At 39.1% G+C, this 19,879-nt stretch overlaps 1 protein-coding gene across 1 annotated transcript; it reads left to right on the forward strand.

The window, feature by feature from the left end:
- Positions 1-4,811: 4,811 nt before the first annotated feature.
- LOC139323647 (amine sulfotransferase-like) lies at positions 4,812-16,146 on the forward strand. The gene is made up of 6 exons (XM_070953083.1): positions 4,812-4,956; positions 6,945-7,153; positions 10,103-10,229; positions 11,805-11,899; positions 13,923-14,103; positions 15,258-16,146. Exons 1-6 carry the CDS (start codon positions 4,812-4,814, stop codon positions 15,449-15,451), a joined length of 951 nt encoding a protein of 316 aa, XP_070809184.1. The 3' UTR covers positions 15,452-16,146.
- Positions 16,147-19,879: the final 3,733 nt, after the last annotated feature.

Consider the following 19,879-nt stretch of genomic DNA (forward strand, 5'->3'; position numbering starts at 1 on the left):
ATAACTGCAAATTTCCCCATTTCATCAAATCTTGGCTTTTTCAACATATTTCTAGTCATTATCTTCATTTTATCTTTATTAATTTTCAAGCCAGATACTTTCCCAAATTCTCCAATAGTTTCTATCAATTTATTTATTGTTATTAATGGTTCTTCAATAATAAAGGCCAAATCGTCTGCGAAGGCTTGTAGTTTATATTCTTCTTTTCAAATTTTCATGCCTTTTATCTCTTTTTCTTCTCTAATCTGTCTGTTTAAGACTTCTAAAGTCAATATAAACAACAATGGGGATAGCGGGCATCCTTGTCTAGTACCTTTTTCTATTTCGATAGGATCAATCAGCTCTCCGTTTATCATTACTTTTGCCGTCTGTTTGAAGTATATGGCTTCAAACTGTATAAATTTCCTGCCAAAGCCCAACTTTTCCATTTGGAGTATCATGAATCGCCAATTTACATTGTCAAAAGCTTTTTGTGCATCTAAAAATACCAAAGCCATCTGTTTTTCAGGGTGTGCTTCTTAATACTCTAATGCATCCAAAATTATCCTTATATTATCTCTAATTTGTCTTTTTGGGAGGAATCCATTTTGATCTGCGTGTATAAAATTATTCAAATATCTCTTAAGTCTTTCCGCCAATATTGAAGCAAAAAATTTATAATCTGAATTTAGAAAGGATATAGGCCTATAGTTTTTTATTTGTTGTGGGTCTGTATCTTTGTGTATCAATGTAATATACGCCTCATCCCATGATTTAGGTATTTCCTTCTTTGTCATTGCTTCATTCATCACCTTCAATAATGGAAGGGTTAGAGACTCTTGCAATGTCCTATAGTATTCAACTGGTAGACAGTCTGGCCCTGGTGCCTTCCCATTCTTTTGCTTCTTGATTGCTTCTGTTAATTCCATCGTCGTTATGTTTCTTTCCAGCATCTCCTCCATATCTTTAGAAATCCGAGGTAATTTTGCTTCTTGTAAATACTTTAACACTTTCTCCTCCTCAAAAGATCCCTCTGTTAAAGTACTAAAGTTTGCAGATGATACAACAGTGATTGGTCTCATTTGAGACAACATGAATCTGCATACAGACAGAAGGTTGAACAACTAGCCTTGTGGTGCGACCAGAACAATCTTGAACTAAGTACACTCAAAACTGTACTTATGGTGGTAGATTTTGGGAGAAACCCTCCTATACTACCACCTCTTACAATACTAGACAACACAGTATCAGCAGTAGAGTCCTTTAAGTTTCTAGGTTCTATTATATCTCACGACTTAAAGTGGACACCTAACATCAAAAATGTCATCAAAAAAGCTCAACAAAGAATGTTCTTTCTGCGCCAACTCAGAAAACTCAAACTGCCCAAAGAGCTACTGATTCAATTCTACAGAGGAATTATTGAGTCTGTCATCTGCACCTCTATAACTGTCTGGTTTGGCTCTGCAACCATACATGACAGACACAGACTTCAACGGATAATCAGAACTGCGGAGAGAACAATTGCTACCAACCTGCCTTCCACTGAGGACCTGTATACTGCATGAGTCAAAAAGAGAGCTGTGAAAATATCTACAGACCAGTGGTGAAATGTAAAATTTGTTACTCCCGGTTCTTGGTGGGGGAGACTAATGTGACTGGGTGGGCGTGGCCAACTTTTTTTTTTTTTACTTTTAAAAGCATTTTTTCTACTACCTCTTTGGCCGAAGAGGTTGTAGAAAAAATGCTTTTAAAAACCTCTGAGAATCCCAGCTGAGCCGTGCAATCATCAGAGGCTTTTTTTAAAAAAACTTTTAAAAGCATTTTTTTGGCCAAAGCTGTTGTAGAAAAAATGCTTTTAAAAGTAAAAAAAAAAAAAGCCTCTGATGATTGCGCGGCTCAGCTGGGCATGGTGGGTGGGGCAGGGATTTTTCCTGGTTCTCTGAACATCAGGTGATCCGGTCCGAACTAGGAGCATTTCATCCCTGCTACATACCCTTCCCATCCTGGACATAAATTGTTTCAACTTCTACCCTCAAAACGATGCTATAGGGCTCTGCATACCAGAACAACAAGACACAAGGACAGTTTTTTCCCGAATGCCATCACTCTGCTAAACAACCAATTCCCACAACACTGTCAAATTATCTACTAAGACTATATTACTATTATTCTTCTCATCCTTACTAGTACCTACCTCTTCCCACTTATAGCTATAACCATGTTGCTTGTATTATATAGTCTCATTTGTCATCTTCAGGCTGGTGTTTTCGGCTTCATGCTTCTAGGAGCAATGTGTGATTGCAGCTGTTTCTGCCTTTTAACTGCCAGTGGGGGTGTGAATTTATTGGGTGGGAGCTTGGCTGTGTTCTGATTGGGTGGAAGTGTGTTCTGATTGGTTGGGGGTTTGGCTGTGCTCTGATTGGATGGGGGTGTGTTCTGTTTGGGTGGGGGCTTGGTTGTGCTCGGGTATATATATATTCGTAGATTTTCACGGGTACAGGTATGCAAGTATTGGTGTATTCGGGTCTTCTCCCATGTAAGATTGAGAGCACTTTGGCAACGTTTCGACAGAATCTCATCTGCCATCATCAGGTTTATGCAAGGGGTCTTCTGCAGCAACTGCGGTTACTATTTCAAATCTTCCCCACCTCTTCGTTCTGATTGGTTGGGAGTTTCAGTCTGTGTCTATTGGCTTGGCTTCGGGTGTATGGTTGGTTTTTTTCCATCAGGTGGCAGGGCTTCATCTTTGTGGCTGGCTGGAATGTGATTTGGTTGGAAGTCTCGGGGTGTGTGTGTCTGGCTTCTGGGGTGCAGATTTTTCTGTCTGTGGGTGCTGGGACTCATTTATTGACAAGGGCTAGTTTCCAGATGTCTGGCAGGCGGGAGGTATTGTCACATTTATTCATCTTATGGGGGTGTTCAGTTTTGGAGATTAATTTGGTTCCTTCAAAATCAAGAAAAAAGAAATACAATAATAAAATACACATGTGTTAAATATAAAGAATCAAGATTCAAATAATTGCATTGCCTTTAAACCTGACTAATCAAACTCTGACTTGTCGATCAGAAAGGTCAGCAGTTCAGTGGTTCGAATCCCTAGTAGAGGTCTCCTGCATGAGCAAGGGTTTGGACTAGATGACCTCCAAGGTCCCTTCCAACTCTGTTACTATTACATCGCCTTGATGTGATACCATGATCTCTTTGATCTAATGGGTTTATAATGTCTATAAACACTTTTCTAAGGAAAGAATCACTATAATACATGCCAAATAAGACTTCTTTCCTGATGTCAGTCTGGTCATCATTAACAAAACCACAACACTTGGTGGTTTTGAGTGAAGGTGAAGTGTGAAACAGGTATCCCTTCCCACCCTACTGTATCTGATGAGAAAGACGGGAAAAAGGTAACTCCTGCCATTCTTTTTTCTCCTTTCCACTTTATGGTTTGTGCAATGTCCTTCACTATTCATCCCCTGCATGATACTGATCCAGGTTGTGTTTTATGTGGATATGGCTTTATCAAGTTAATTCTGGATTGCAAAATGGTTGTTTATGAAATGATACTGCGATTTAGGTTTGCTTTCTGATGTCAACAGTCCAGATTTCAAACCCTTTAAAGAAACAAAGTCAGTCACCTGTGCATCCTTTCACAGTCAACAGATAAAAGCCTGCTTCTAAATTTCAGGAGTGTCATTTTCCTTCTGCTCTGTTCAGTGCTTTATTTCTGAAAGATATTAAATAATCAGCAAGAAAGAACCATAAAGGTATTTGTAAAAGATTTATTCCTAGCATTAAGACAGATGATAGTAGTTTATTAGAAAATGTTTGATTAAGATGTTAAATTAAGGATTTTAAGCTTCGTTTTAAAGTAGTTCTGTGACGTTTTACTATTAACAGGTATAGCACATACATTGTTTCATTTTTTTTAAAAAAGTCACGTGGATGCAAGGATCAAAAAATTCATACATTTGTTTAGGATTAAACCAGTTTGACTTCATATATTAACCAGAATATTAAACTGATCAGTGCTATTAAAAGGTATGATTAATGAGGCATGCATATGGTCATCTAATAAAATCATTAGAATATCAACTAGATAAGTACATCTGTAATTACTATAAACTAGAAATCAGAAGGAGCTGAGTAGCATCTCACAAAAGCTTATGCCTCTTAATAAAAAGTGTTAATTTGGAAAGATGCTATCAGACTCCTGATTTGTTACTATCCCAGACTAACACAGTTCTCTTTGTATACAATGTATACAAAGAGTATACAAACTTCCTTGTTTTCCTCTTGATAACATTGAAGACCATAAATGTAACTTTTTGAGTTCCTGTTTTAACAGTTGTAGAAAAAAAAAAGTAGACTTTTTCCAGGTTGTTTTCTTTCTCTCTCTCTCTCTCTCTCTCTCTCTCTCTTTTTTAAAATTTGATTTATATGCCGCCCTTCTCTGGAGACTCAGGGCGTCTTACAATGCGTTAAGCAATAGCCTTCATACTTTTGTATATTTTATACAAAGTCAGCTTATTGCCCCCACAATCTGGGTCCTCATTTCACCTACCTTAGAAAGGATGGAAGGCTGAGTCAACCTTGAGCCTTGGAGAGATTCGAACCAGCAGAAATTGCAGGCAGCTGTATTAATAACAGGGTGCATAGACCACTGTACTATCAAGGCTCTTGGGGATCATTGCTGAAGAAGGCTGCCAAATGTGAATTATTGAAACAATAATTTCAATAATTGTGAAGTGAGAGATCTTGACCCTGTTTATGCTGCTAGCATTAAGGAAGGGGGGAAAACCTTTTAATTTCTCTTTTATTGCAGCCTTGTTATTATGGAAAAAGCAGACCATGAAGCATTATTCAACTATAAAGGATATAATTTAGGGAAAGAATTAATGAAACTTGATCTCCTTGAAGCACTAGAAGATTTTGAAACCAGGGATAGTGATATATTCATAGACACTTACCCAAAGTCTGGTAAGAATTCTGTAATATGACATGAGCAATGTATAAATTTCATACTGTAACTAAACTTTCTCTTTGGAAAGTTTCATTCTGCCCGTCTGCATGAAAGTAATATAGAAAGCTAGCACCCACCCCTCTCCTAGAAAAATGAAATATTCTAGAAAATATTAAAAAGGCAGAATATTATATTTTCCCTAAAGGAGAAACATGTTTCTAAAGACATAAACTCAGAGCCTCAGCTCCCTGTCCTCCCAGCAGATATTTTGGTGCCAACCTATCTACAAAACAAAAGGCTGGCCCAGCTTATCTACAAAACAAAAGACCTTCACCCTCAGGAAATGATAGGATTAGCCCTCACTCAAGATCCAAAACAGGACAAAGCCATTAAGCCATAATAGGAATTGCCCAACACACTTTCAGTACACAACCCTCTTCATTACATCATCACCCAGCAAGATTCAACCAAGCCTGGGACTTAAGACAACCTACAAAGTTACCCTGCATGGCCCCATGGGAGTCTGATAACCAATTAGGATACCTGCCCTTATACAGGAACCGGAAGCTGTAAGGCGAGCTCTGGAACCCAGAAGAGAGAAGCTGGCAGGTGCGCAGGTGTGCAGCAGCCAGCTAATCTGGGTTTCATCGCGCACCGGGGTGCCAGACACCTAGTCCAGTACGCATGCGCACTGGCCAGCTGCTCTCTTCCGGGTTCTGGTGCACACATGGGTGCCACCCAGCTGGTTTTCCGGCACACATGTGCCTGCCGGAACCCGGAAGAGAGCAGCTGGCCAGCGCCCATGTGTGCAACGGAACAAAGAAGAGCAGCTGGCGATGGAGCGCGTGCCCACAGAGAAGGCTCTGTGTGCCACCTCTCACACGTGTATCATAGGTTCGCCATCATGGGCCTAGGACCTCAAACCATGTGGTCCTGCCCACCATTAAACCATCTTTCCAAACATCCTCCATGTTTCCAATGTTTTCCTCCCTACTTGGAACTGAACCCAGAGGGACATTTCTTCCAACACTTGTGAATAGATACATTGCACTGATTATGTTGATTTCGTTTGGAATTCTGTACATGTGATTGTAGCCTTTGTTAGTTCCCCTCTTCACAAATAAATGCCTTTATTTTGGAACTTGGTCTGTATCATTGAAATCAGGCATTTCTTACAGAACATGCCTTGCTCACAGAACAAGCCTCACATTTCTTACATGTTGTGCCTTGTTCACAGAACAAGCCTTATTAAATGCATGGTTCTACCTCCCCTTTGTTTTCTTAGGATTCTGGAGTATTTTCTATGCTGTGACTTTGAAAAAAACAATTTCCAAGCTCCTTTCTTTCTCCAGAGCTCTAGAGCTAGAAAGAAGGAAAGAATGAATCTACAGTATGCAACAACCCTTCCTTCCTTCCTTCCTTCCTTCCTTCCTTCCTTCCTTCCTTCCTTCCTTCCTTCCTTCCTTCCTTCCTTCCTTCCTTCCTCCCTCCCTCCCTCCCTCCCTCCCTCCTTCCTTCCCTCCCTCCCTCCCTCCCTCCCTCCCTGAGGAACTCTTGGAAGAAGAGCTCTAGAAGTAGCAAAAAATCATCCCTTTACTATGAAATTAATTCCTTCCTACTCCAACAAGGGACAAACATAAATCCCAGAGTTTAGAAGTTCGTACATATGGGGACATAGGTTTGATAGCCTAAAAGCTCTCAAACTGGACCTTCAGAATCATAGACTACCTCATACAACTCACTATATAATCAAATACTATTCTTATATACTATAAGCAAATACTATTTAAAACATATTTAAATGTCAAATGGAACATTTCTAGATTCTAAGTGAGTTTTCTCTCTAGGTGATGTATGAGTATGTGATACAGCTACGTGTTTTTCTGCTTAGTGATAAATTATTTCTTAATTATTTCTTTGCTTAGTGATACAACTTTGGTGATATAAGTAATGTGAAACCCAGATAATTCCCCCAACTTTAAAACAAGTTGATTTTCATTTTTAGGAACTATCTGGACCCAGAATATTATATGCTTGATTTTGTATGAAGGCCATCGGAATGGAACAGAAAATATTTCCATATCACATCGGTGTGCATCCATAGAATACAACTTACACAATGTGGATATCACCGAGATGCCATCACCTCGTGTCCTCATGTCCCATCTGCCATATTACTTAGTTCCCAAGAAACTGAGTGGCAAAAAGGGAAAAGTAGGTCAATCTTGTTACTCTAGTCTGACTATAAAAATGAGTTAGCTGAAAAACTACAATGATTGTATAAGTATATGTGTATATTTATGTATATATGTGTTTATATTCATATAGGAGAAAAGCAGGAGAAAAGAGTACAGATTGTAGGAGAAAAAGCACTGTAATGTAACTGTATTCATTACCCAATTAGATAAAATCCTGAGTGCTTGAAAGTAGTGGACTTTGCTCACTTTATATAGAAGAGGCTTCCCCTGCCAGTGTTGGTAGGAGTGTTCTTGGTAGTTCCTTGATTAGGCTGTTGTTTACTGTGTGACTAAGTTAGTGGTTCCTTGATTAAGGTATTATCTATTGTTTGATTGCTAATATAGCCAATGTCAAGTTTCCGAAAGATGCCCTAATTAATTCATGAGCCATGAGCCAAACTTCAAAGGAAATATAGTGATTTATTAGGAGCAACATTCCGGCAATACTCGGATGCAGTCAGGACTGATCCCACGTAGATTTACGTTCCCCTATGACCCTGTCTCTCCCCTCCCCCCTGGCCATGTCATAAATCACATTCTCCAATTAACCACTTTGGCTGGCTGTGAAACCTAACACCCTCCTTCTGATTGCGGCAGAAAAATGTATGGAATTCACTTCAGTTCTCCCTCCTCCTGCTCATGGCAACTTGAAAGCTTTGCAAGTTGACAGCCAATTACTATATAGCCAATTGCTCTAGCTCAGTGGTTCTCAACCTTCCTAATGCCGCGACCCATTAATACAGTTCCTCATGTTGTGGTGACCCCCAACCAGGGGGGTCTGTGGGCGTGGCTTATTTTGTGGGCGTGGCTTGGAGGTCATGTGACTGGGTGGGCATGGCTAGCTGGTCATGTGACCGGGTGGCCATGGCTATGTGTATAGGGACTACTCAGAGGGCTGAAAAAAGTCATTTCTGACAGATCCTCGCACTTTTGACTGGTCCTCACACTTATGACCATCTTCACATTTATGCCCGTGCAGCATTCTTAACAACCATGTCACTCATTTCACAACTGCTTCTCTTCACCATGGTGACAAGCTAGGGCAAAAACGTAAAATGTGAGGACAGTCGTAAGTTCGAGGACTGGTCAAAAGTGCGAGGACCAGTCAGAAATAACTTTTTCAGCCCTCTGAGTAGTCCGTATGCATAAAAGGATACAGCAATAGAAAGGGATAAAGGAAGGGAAGGGAAATTAGAGTAGGAGGGAGGGTAAGAGAGGGAGGAAGAGAGGAGGAGAAGGAGAAAGGAAAAGGAAGTAGGGAGGAGAAGAAGAGGGGGAGGAAGAGAAAGTAAGAAGGAAAGAAAAGAGAGAGGTGGTACGTTTGAGGAGAAAGATTGCTGTACAATAAAAAAGATGAAAGGGAAGAAAGCCAACCCCAAACAAATATAAAGATATTAAGATAAAGAATGAATTGTTAAACTTTAAAGAATAAAAGAGAACAAATATGAATAAATAACAATAATTAGAAACACACATACAAACATACAATGTATTTTCTTTGAACAGAGTATTTGGCTGGTTCACAAATTTAAACAGTGTTTAGTCATTTCAATTAAATTTACAATTTCTATATTTCCTTTTTGCCATATTTATTCCTCATCTATTTTTGTAAAAAACCCTTCATCCTCATCTCTAATGTTAATCAAATTCTATTTTCCCCTTCTATTCTATATTATACCCCTTCCCATTGTCATATATTTTTATATCCATCCTCACATTGGTTAATTATGTAATATTACAGTTGTTTAATATAAATTCAACATTTTAATATGAATCAATTAGTTATATAACTACCTTTTTTGTATATTAATCAATATGAACATGAATATTCCAATTATTTCCATGCAATCCAATTTCTTACAAATCAATTAATTATATTTACCAATAATAATAAACCAAATAATTTCCCCCATATATTCCTCAAAACCACAACTTAACTATTTCTGCTTTCAACACAATATACAATTAATAGTATCTCAATTATTACAATTCCCTAGTTAAATAGAGCTTTTTTTCTTTTGTGTTTTAAAATCTTGAATTCTCCTCTTTTTCCCTAAATTTCCCATTGTTTGCACCTACCTTTTTTGGTGAGGAAAAAGAAAAGAAATCTGCCTGCCTAATTTTCCAACCTTGCAGCAACAGCAAAGCAGTTTCAGTTTCGTTTTTCAGCATAGCTAGGGGGAAAAAAATCTGCTCCAGGACTCTTTGCAAGGAAGCAGCAGAGCCCTGAGCAAAACAGCTGAGACAAATCATTTGAGAGTCGGGAGCCGATCTAATCAAGGGCTAATTAGCCTATGCTGAAGCTCCGCGGGCCAATAAAATTACAAAAAAACACCGAACCATTTGTTAAATTGCTGGCTCACCCGCCCCTCACCCACCATTATTTATTGGCAATAAATAGTGGTGCGGAGGGGTGGGGCAAACCAGCAATTTAACAAACGGTTCCGGCAGAATCCCACCACTGGCTATAGGGCAGCCCTTTGAAGCCCCGCGGCAAGAATTTAAACAGTTTTTTTTCCTCTAGCCATCAGCTGGGACTCAGGAGGCAGCAATATATTGGGGGTGGATGGGGTAAGCAAACGGCCGGCGATCCAACAGAGCAGAGAGTGAGGGTGAGTGAAGGTGTGGGAGGGGCAAGAGAGGGCTTTGGCGACCCCTGTGAAATGGCCGTTCAACCCCCAAAGGGGTCGCGACTCCCAGGTTGAGAACCGCTGCTCTAGCTCAATGTACTCTAATTCATGACATGGAAGTGAGAATAAAATGTGGGCCAGTGAAATATACTTTATATGAAGAAAAGGAAAACATTTATATAGTTTTATAAGAGGAAAAGGGAAACATTTATATAATTTGTACTTTAGAACGTATCCTCAGTTTATTAAAAATGAATGTATTTATTACAGATTACATATAATATATATTCTTGCAGGTTATTTACGTGTACCGAAATCCAAAAGACACTTTAGTGTCCTTTTTTCATTATATCAACTCATTCAGGGCAGTGGAAAATTCATTGAATTTGGAGGAATACATGGAAAGATTTTTATCTGGAAACGGTAAGATGGAAATAAAAACTTTAATTATCACAACACTGTCAAAAAGGGCTGGTTTGCTAGTGTGTCCCCTTGGAGTTATTAACAACAACAACAACACTCAGTTTGAAGCATTTCAGCAATAGGAGAGAACTTTACATTTAATGAATCCAAAGTTTCCTCATTCTCCAATGAAACTCCAGGCTAAATCTCACTTTGCACAGTTGTTCTCATTGGTTTGTGTGTGGGGAAAAATTAAACACTCATAAATTTCCACCTCTCTCTATTAAAATAAAATCCATGTCAGCCAACATAGCAATAAGGATCTAACGGGGTTCACTAGAGGAACTGCATTAAACAGTAATGGTGTAAATCTGGCCAGAGACAACATGTGGCTTGGATGAGTTGGAAAACAATCCCAACTGAGTCATTTTTCAACTCAGGGCTATCATTAATTGTAACTGTCTTCATTGCCTAACAATCCCATCCTTCCTGGGTGTTAAGCAACCAGGCTGGCAATTAAGCAGAGCAAAGGGTGTCTCTGGGGTGGGGGAGATCCTGGAAGCCTAGTGCAGGCCCAGGCATGTGCTGCAACACTTTTACAGCCCACTCATGGCCTGCCCATGGGCCTCCAAGGCCTGCCCCACTCTCTGAGGCAGCCCACGCTCTGCTTCCTAGACCTCAGCATCCCATGCGTCCCACAATTTATGGTAGCTGCTCCCAAAATTGCAGTCATTTGTGGAATAGAGCAACACAACCTCCACTGTAGAGGAACAGGCTGAGGGACAGTGTAGAGAAACATTGTAGAGGGGTAGAACAAACTGTTCTTGTTCCCCAATGTGATCCCTGGAGCTCCAGAGATCACGCTGGGGAAGGAGAGCAGGCCACTCAGTCCCGTGGGCTCCTTTGGGTCTGCCTTGGAAGCAGAGACCATTTTGGGAGTTGCTGCAATGAATTGGTGTCTGCTCCGACATGATGCCCACTTCCTGAACACAGCCATATGGTGGAGCCATTTTCACTATGTACGAAGGCCACATGGTGGAGTAGCTGCTGCCAGAAGGAGATCTACAGCACCAAAATAGCAATTGACTCATCAGTGATGGAGGTAGGAAAGATGCCCACAAGGACCCAGTGGGACAGTATGGTAAGAATATAGGAGGGGAGGCCACTACAGCATCCCTTGTAAAGGCAGGTGGATTGCAAAGAGCTCAAATTTTGTTCACACAATCATGGGGGCATGGCAGTAGCCATAAATTTGGGCAGGAGTTATAAGCCCCTTCATTCAGTGATGTCATAATTTCAAACAGTCCCTGTACAACAGTTGATGGCCTCCTGTATGCCTTAAAATGCAGAAACGATTGTTGGTATCCTTAGCAATTTTTTTTTCATTTCCAAAGACATTTCCAAAGAGTTCTTATTCTAATTGTATAATGCATGCTGTTTAGAAAGAAGTGATCCTCAAAATCATTATGCCTTACTGACATTGGCTTTGTGTATATAATGTTTAAAAGAAAAATATTTTCCTTATAGCTCATGCGAGGAATCAGAATTAACTTAAGCACGACCATTCTTATTTCCATTCTCTGCTTGAACCAACAGTTATTGGCAGTTTGGTCTTCGATCATGTGAAAGGCTGGTATACACATCAGAATGAATTCAATATTCTCTTCCTGTGCTATGAGGAAATGATCCAGGTGAGACTATTCACTTATTTCCCCCACTTACCATATTCTTCCAAATATAAGATGCACTTTCCCCCACCAAAAGTGGGTGGAAATGTCTGTGCGTCTTATACAGCAAATGTTGCTGAAGCCCCACCCACCCTCTGGCCCCCACCCTTTGGCCGTTTTTTACCTCAGCGCTTCACGTTTTTGTCCGGTTCTAGGTGGTGGGGATTGGCGGCCAAAAACGTAACATGCGGAGGAGGCCCAAAACACAATGTGTGGAGGTGGCGATGGCCTGGGCGATCACCACAGTCTGGAACAGCTTGTTTTCCTCCCCAAAAACTAATGTACATCTTATACTCCGAAAAATGCTGTATTCTTTTGTCAAGGTCAATAGGATTCAGGGAATAGGCCTAGACAAATAGAGATGCAGCTGCAGGTACAGTTCGCTTTTATCTATGATTGAACATTTGTGAATGTTCTGAACAAACTAACTTTTACATTTTTAAGGTCCAAAGAGTTCATGCCTGTTTTTCTTTTCCATTCAACGTAAACTATTGCAGTGGGTTTGCCAAGAACTTGAAAATCAGACTCCTGCTAACTCTCTGCTTATGCAACTAAGCAGAGTTTGTAGAGCTGATTCAGACAGGGCTTTTTTTTTCCTAAAAGAAGTGTATAGAAAAGGGACAAGGGAGGAAAAGGGTTTGTTCCAAAGCTTTTGGATAGATCAAGTTCGTGAAGATGAGATACAGGAAGAACACACCATTCTTCTATCCCTATTCTCTTTTCATCCTTCTTTAAGGGTTTGACAAGCACTGCAGAAGAGAGAAGCAGCCGGGTTAAATGCTGCTTCTCTCCACTGCAGTGCTTTCTGGATGTGACTTAAAGGACCCAAAGTGGCAGCTCACGGCTGCTAAATTTCACTGTGCTGCACAAGACACTCTTCCGGCAGGCCACCAGCAAGAGCAGTGGTGGAGAAAAGCAGCGGGGCTGGGCCATTGTCTCGGGAGAGCACGTGGAGCATCTCCCCAAGTGACCAAGGCTCACCCAGCACCAAGGGCCGGAAGAAGCAGCTGCAAGATCTGACACGCCGGAGATTCAACCCAACTGCTTCTCTCTGCCATAGCACTTTCACATGCTTGCTTCATGTATGTGCATGACAAAGAATGCAATGAAAATGACTTCATATAAGAGCATGCTTTGCTCAATTTGTTAAAAGGAATTGAGATGTGGTCAGGAGAAATATCAACTTAAGGTGTAAATAGGTAACGAAACAAGAAGAGTTAGCATTAAGATTTAATAAATGCTGAATGAATGTGGATTAAATACAAATGAGTATTTGAGAGAAGCACATTTGTTGAAATGATTTAGTCATATTAATCAGGATCAATTACATAACAAATATTTGAAGGAACACTGAATGGATGCAGAAGAAGGCAGAGAAAATGATAGTTAGATGAAGCTGATAAGATTGGAAAGGTATAGTGCACAGTATTGATTTAGCTTGATTTAACCATCTTTCTATTTCTTTCTCTCCTGGTTGCCTTATTCCTTTTCTGTGCTTTGCATAACATTACTTGTTCCCAAAGGAAAAAGCATGATGGGAATGGATGTATACTAATCAATTGGTTGATTAGTTGGTTTATATGGTGTTCAGCTCACTATAACATTTCTAGATGAATAATGTAAGATATAAAACACATGCATGTATGTGCATGTAATTATTTACAATACATACATACATACATACATACATACATACATACATAACATACATACATACATAACTTGCTTCATCTGAAATTGATATAGATGTAGTGGGAAGTGCCTATAGATGTAGTGGGAAGTCCAGGATCTCCATCCAATTCATTTTCACCAGTGTTTTATCTGCATAAAGAAAGAAATGACACTTTATAAACCTTTTTAATGCTATTCTATATAATGTTTTCACTCAGAAATCAATTCCATTCTGTTCAGTGGAGCTTCCTCCAAATTAAGGGTATACAAGGGTATACTGTAGAAATATTCCAAAAGCAAATAATTTTTCTTCCAGGATCTCAGAGGCACGGTACTTAAAATATGTAAATTTATTGGAAAAGAGCTGAGCAGCCCGGAAGTGGACAAAGTTGTGGAGATGTCTACATTCAAGAACATGAAAGCTGATCCTAGGGCAAATTATATGAAAACATATGAAGAGTGTTTTGGACGAAAAAACATAAAGCATATACGCAAAGGTAATACCGACAGAACAAAATCAAACTTTGGTATTTTCCCTCTCTTGCATCTAACCATGGGACAAAAACGCTTCAGAAACCACTTCTTTTTCTCTTGTGTCCTCAAGACATTGACTTCTTGTCCCCAGCATATACCTGAGGTAGTTCTACGTCATCCTCAGTTTCTCCAGTGTTGAATGAACATCTCCACTTCTTCAGCAGGCAAAATATATGTTAGTTTATTGTAGAGGAGAGGTGAATTCTGCACTCACGTTATTCCTGGGGGTAGGTTCAGTTCAACTCCCATTGGTCACTAGAAAGGACATGGCCTCAATTCACTAGGCCTATCAGGGCCATTTTGACTTGGACAGTGAAGAATCCAATTCTTTCCGATGAGGCTTTCCCCTGAATCTTCCAGATCTTGAGATGTAGCTTTGAAGGGGGGCTGAACCAGGCTGAGAGGTTGTGTTGAAAGAGAGAAAGAAAGAGGGAGAAAAATGGGAGATGAAAAGAGAGAGAGCTGATGCCCCTGCAACTTGAGCAATAGCTGGATCTTCACTGCTGTGCCCCACGACCCCTTTGAGAGGATTTCCTGCTCCTTCAGAAGTGCAGCTTATTTATTTATTTATTTTTTATTTATTTATTTATTTATTTATTTATTTATTTATTTATTTATCTATCTATCTATCTATCTATCTATCTATCTATCTATCTATCTATCTATCTATCTATCTATATTTATTAGGGTTTGATCCCACCTTTATTACCCTGTTTCCCCCAAAATAAGACATAAAGTTTGGGTTCAACTGTGTTTGTAACTCAAGGACTACATGTATATCCTCTTTCTGCTGAAAAAATTGTTCAAAGTAAGGTATTAGTATAAAAACCTAAGTTGTGACTATTGCTGAGTCCAAAACTCACTCTTTTACTTACTCCTGTGATGAATAAATGTGCTATGAGAGAATAAAGGTAGAAGCTGGATCTTGTGGGAAGACAAAACAGTGGTTCCAGAATTGTTCTAGATACACAGAGCCAAAAGGATGATCATCACTGGTGGGACCTTCATGGTGGGCAGGTCTGTGAGGATTCAACATCAATGCTGGGGCTCTTTTCAGGAGGACAGACTACAGGCTAGGACCAATCATTGATTCTTCAATCTGCTCCTTTTTCATCAGGAACTGTTGGAGACTGGAAGAATATTATGACAGTATCGCAAAGTGAAAGGTTTGACAATATTTTTCAAGCACAAATGAAGGATATACCTCTCAAATTCATTTGGGATATAAAAGAAATACAATCTACTCAGCATGGGAAGCGGCAGGAACCTCTCCAGGAGGACAAAGAGCAGAAATGTTCAACACAACCATAATACGTATATGCACAGTAGTTTAAGCTATCACAATACACCTATGTATTTTCTGTATGTACTTATGTGTATTGTGTGCATAACTGCTTTCTTCTCAAAGTTGTTTCCTGCTTTCCTGCAACCTTAAAAAAACATGGCTTTCGGTAACCCCATCTTTTTCTTTTTCAAAATATTGAAAACATCCTATAATTTATCACCACAAATGGGTCAAGATATACCAGAATGATTTCATAAATATTTTTCAATAGAAACAAATGCTTTGGAGGCTGGGAGAAATGTCTTTTGTAATGAGTAGAGAATAAAGATATGGTAAACAATTTTTTTAATGGGTCAACATGATGGTTGCTTTATAATGGGAAAACTATTTTGGAACAGCACCTTTCTATATCTTGGATATATTAATTTTGTACTGCTTGATTTTATAAAAAAGATGAAGTTAGGGAAAAAATATTTAGGACATTTGGTTACTTACATCCTACATCCAACAACTTTAAGTAATACCTATGGATATAGATCATGATGTAGAGGCCAAGTCAGAGGGTACAGCTGATCAGTTTTCTCTATAGCTCTAGTTTAATAATAAGTTTAAAAATTAATGTGCAGTTGATATCATATGGAGCTTATTTTTCCCCTAAGTTCTTCCTTCTCTTTCCATATAGTTTCTTGCCAAACATTATCATTCTTCTTCATTTATTTGATCTGCCTCACTAATAAAATTATTCAAAAATTAGTTGATCAGATATATTTCATTAGGTTTTTTTAATCTGCTGCAATTCTGCAACTCTCAGTGGTTTACAAATATTAAAACACTCAATCATCGAAAAATAAGTCATCTACAAGCAAGCCAAGATTAGTCCACCGTGCAATGGCCAATAGTCCATAAAACAAATGCAAAGCTGCTCCATCAAGTAAGTCCACTAAACCAACTGAAAGTCACTAGGCAAAACTAAAAGTACCTCCACGGAAACTCACTGGTCAGGAGAAGTTCAAAAGTCCAGCAGGAAGCATGAACAAACACACAGCCATAAATCATACACGTTTTTCCCAGCAACATCTCCCTCTGCCTGCCATACGAAATAGCTTCCTGGTGTATCCTATCAAGAGGAGTGGGGCCTTCTCCTGAGTAATCTGGCAGACCTCCGTTTCTCTACCCTGCGTGCTCTGAGATCCAACATGGAAGGCAACTCTTCCCCGTCCTCTTCACTTACCTGCAAGCTGTCCCCAGCAGAAGCCTGTAATTCTCTTTCTCCTGGCGGTTCAGGGTCAGTAATTAACCTTGTTCCTAAAATGCCAGGAATAAACTCATCCTCCCTCAAGCAGGCCTCCGAAAACGAGTCAGAGGAATTGTCCAAGGGAGACATCACTACTCCCCATGGTAAGACAGTAATATAAAACATATGGTTATATAGACTTATGGTTACCAATTTTGGCCAGGCCATATAAATTTGCAGCAGTTTACTTCCCACTATTCAAGTTACTATCAACATTTAATATGGAACAGATTCTATAAACTAACCTGAAATTCCAACAGCAAATATGAGGTTATAATTGAAGGTATGATGGAAAGCAAGGTAAACATTAGCTCTAGGTTATCCCTTTGACCTGATTATCAAACTATGAACACATCACTAAAGATATAAACCAGATGTAAGTTTTATTAACAGAATAAAACACATCTGACTTGATTCACACATCATGTTTAAACTGCAGCTTGCAGATAAAACTGGCTAAAATGCCAACCTCATAGTTAAACCAACCAACAAATCAAACATGCTCTGTGTGAATTAAATCCAGGCGTCCGTGCTAAATTCAGTTTGCAAGATACTTATAATTTCTCCAAAGTAGTCTTCCCATGCTTTAATGCACATTGGGTTATCCTCTGAAGATTTGGCTTTTGGCACTATTAAACCTGCTTTCAAGGTAAAGATCAGATCTGGGATCCTCCAGACAATTTATGGGAAACCATATTTAAGGTTGAGAGGTTATGGAACATGGAGTCACAACTATCAGACGAGGTCCAGCTAGAAATCCAGGCCACTAAAGTCATATGTAATCACTTATTTTTTCATTCCTCATGTTCATTACTGAAACAGATACCAAAGAGAGGAAATGTTTCATTTTAAAAAGGAAAGGAAACAATAATGTATAATTAATTAAACCGCATTGCACTTTTAAAAACTCTTATCTTTGAAAATCGTTTTCAGTATGTATCCAAACTCATAACCTCTTGCAAGCTTCTCTTCTAACAGGAGTTTAGATTGGTTTCTATTGATCGGGCACAGTGTGTGATGCTGCAAAGAAACACAGAACCTTTGAGTAAATTTTATATTTGAGTAGATTTAATATTTAAAAAGTCACTTATTTATATTATTTTTATCCCTTACATTCAAATCATAACATCTTGCAAAATGAGATTTATTTTTATGTGTAATAAATTGGTGCAGATGTTATTCCCTCCCTGCTCATATGTTATCTCCTCCCCACTTCGTTGTCCCATGGTGGTGAATTGTCCCCACATCCAGAGGGCGGGGGACCACTTGTTATGCATTCAGACAACTGGGCATGCCATTGGCACCGAACTATCATCGGCAACCCGTCAGCGCCAATCCATGAACACTGGCCCATTGGTGCCAAGTGCTCCACACCGATCTGTTGGCGCCGACCAATCCACACTGAGCTGCTTGCACCGACCCACCCATGCCGAGTTGTCCTACACCTGAGACGACACAGTAAAATCCAGTTGAATCCAATCCTACATTTGCTGATACCTAATGCGGACAATCTTGCCAAACCAGTCACAAACATTCTGACTGGCTCAAGGTTGACTCAGCCTTCCATCTTTCTGAGATTGATAAAAAGAGGACATAGATTGTTGGGGTCAATATCCTGATTCTGTAAACTGTTTAGAGAGGCAATTTAGGTTTGCTTTCTGATGTCAACAGTCCACAGTTCAAACCCTTTAGAGAAACAAAGTCAGTCACCCGTGCATCCTTTCACAGTCAACAGATAAAAGCCTGCTTCTAAATTTCAGGAGTGTCATTTTCCTTCTGCTCTGTTCAGTGCTTTATTTCTGAAAGATATTAAATAATCAGCAAGAAAGAACCATAAAGGTAATTCTAAAAGATTTATTCCTAGCATTAAGACAGATGATAGTAGTTTATTAGAAAATGTTTGATTAAGATGTTAAATTAAGGATTTTAAGCTTCATTTTAAAGTAGTTCTGTGACGTTTTACTATTAACAGGTATAGCACATACATTGTTTCATTTTTTTAAAAAAAGTCATGTGGATGCAAGGATCAAAAAATTCATACATTTGTTTAGGATTAAACCAGTTTGACTTCATATATTAACCAGAATATTAAACTGATCAGTGCTATTAAAAGGTATGATTAATGAGGCATGCATATGGTCATCTAATAAAATCATTAGAATATCAACTAGATATGTACATCTGTAATTACTATAAACTAGAAATCAGAAGGAGCCGAGTAGCATCTCACAAAAGCTTATGACTCTTAATAAAAAGTGTTAATTTGGAAAGATGCTATCAGACTCCTAATTTGTTACTATCCCAGACTAACACAGTTCTCATACAACGTATACAAGGAGTATTTACTCAGTACTCATTTAGTAACAGAGTTCCTTTCCAACAACCAGGTCTGCAACGGAATGGTTGCTGAATGAACACAAGATAGAAAGAGAGAGAGAGAATTTTTTCTTACGCAGTTATACCAAGGCTTGTTTTTTTTTATATATATATATTTCATATTTCTGAGCCATCCATCTCCCTCAGAGAGGAATTCTGGTTGATATACAATAAAGCATGAACATATAAACAGTATATAAATTAAAGTTTATAAAATTAAAATTTTATAAGTATATAAAATTAAAGTTTTAAAGTTAAATTGCAGAATTATTTTTTTTTAAAAAAAATATAAAATTTTTCAAGAATAATGCACCCTGTTAAAATTATTTGACAAAGGCAAAGGGAGGGCTCCTTGCATGATCTCCTAAAACACTTTTAACATCAGTCTCCACTAAATTCTGTGGAATACTTTAAAATCCCTCTTTCCTTTCCATCAAAGAGTGGTCATACCAACATATATTTTTATTAGTTCTTCTCAAATTAAGTTCAAAAAGTTTCTCCATGTCCTGGGTATATGTACCAGCTATAAAAATTCCAACTTCCTTGTTTTTCTCTTGGTAACACTGAAGCAGAGGTGAAATCCTAATTTTTTTACTACCGGTTCTGTGAGCGTGGCTTGGTGGGCGTGGTGTGGCTTGGTGGGCGTGGCTTGGTGGGCCTAGCAGGGAAAGGCTACTGCCAAATCTCCATTCCCACCCCACTCCTGGGGGAAGGATATTGCCAAATCTCCATTCCCACCCCATTGTGGGCCCATCCAGAGGTGGTATTTGCTGGTTCTCCGAAT

Source organism: Pituophis catenifer, unplaced genomic scaffold (assembly GCF_029215685.1).
Source record: "Pituophis catenifer annectens isolate HBS135680 unplaced genomic scaffold, rPitCat1.0.hap2 SCAF_1, whole genome shotgun sequence".
In the NCBI taxonomy this organism is placed as follows: Eukaryota; Metazoa; Chordata; class Lepidosauria; order Squamata; family Colubridae; genus Pituophis; species Pituophis catenifer.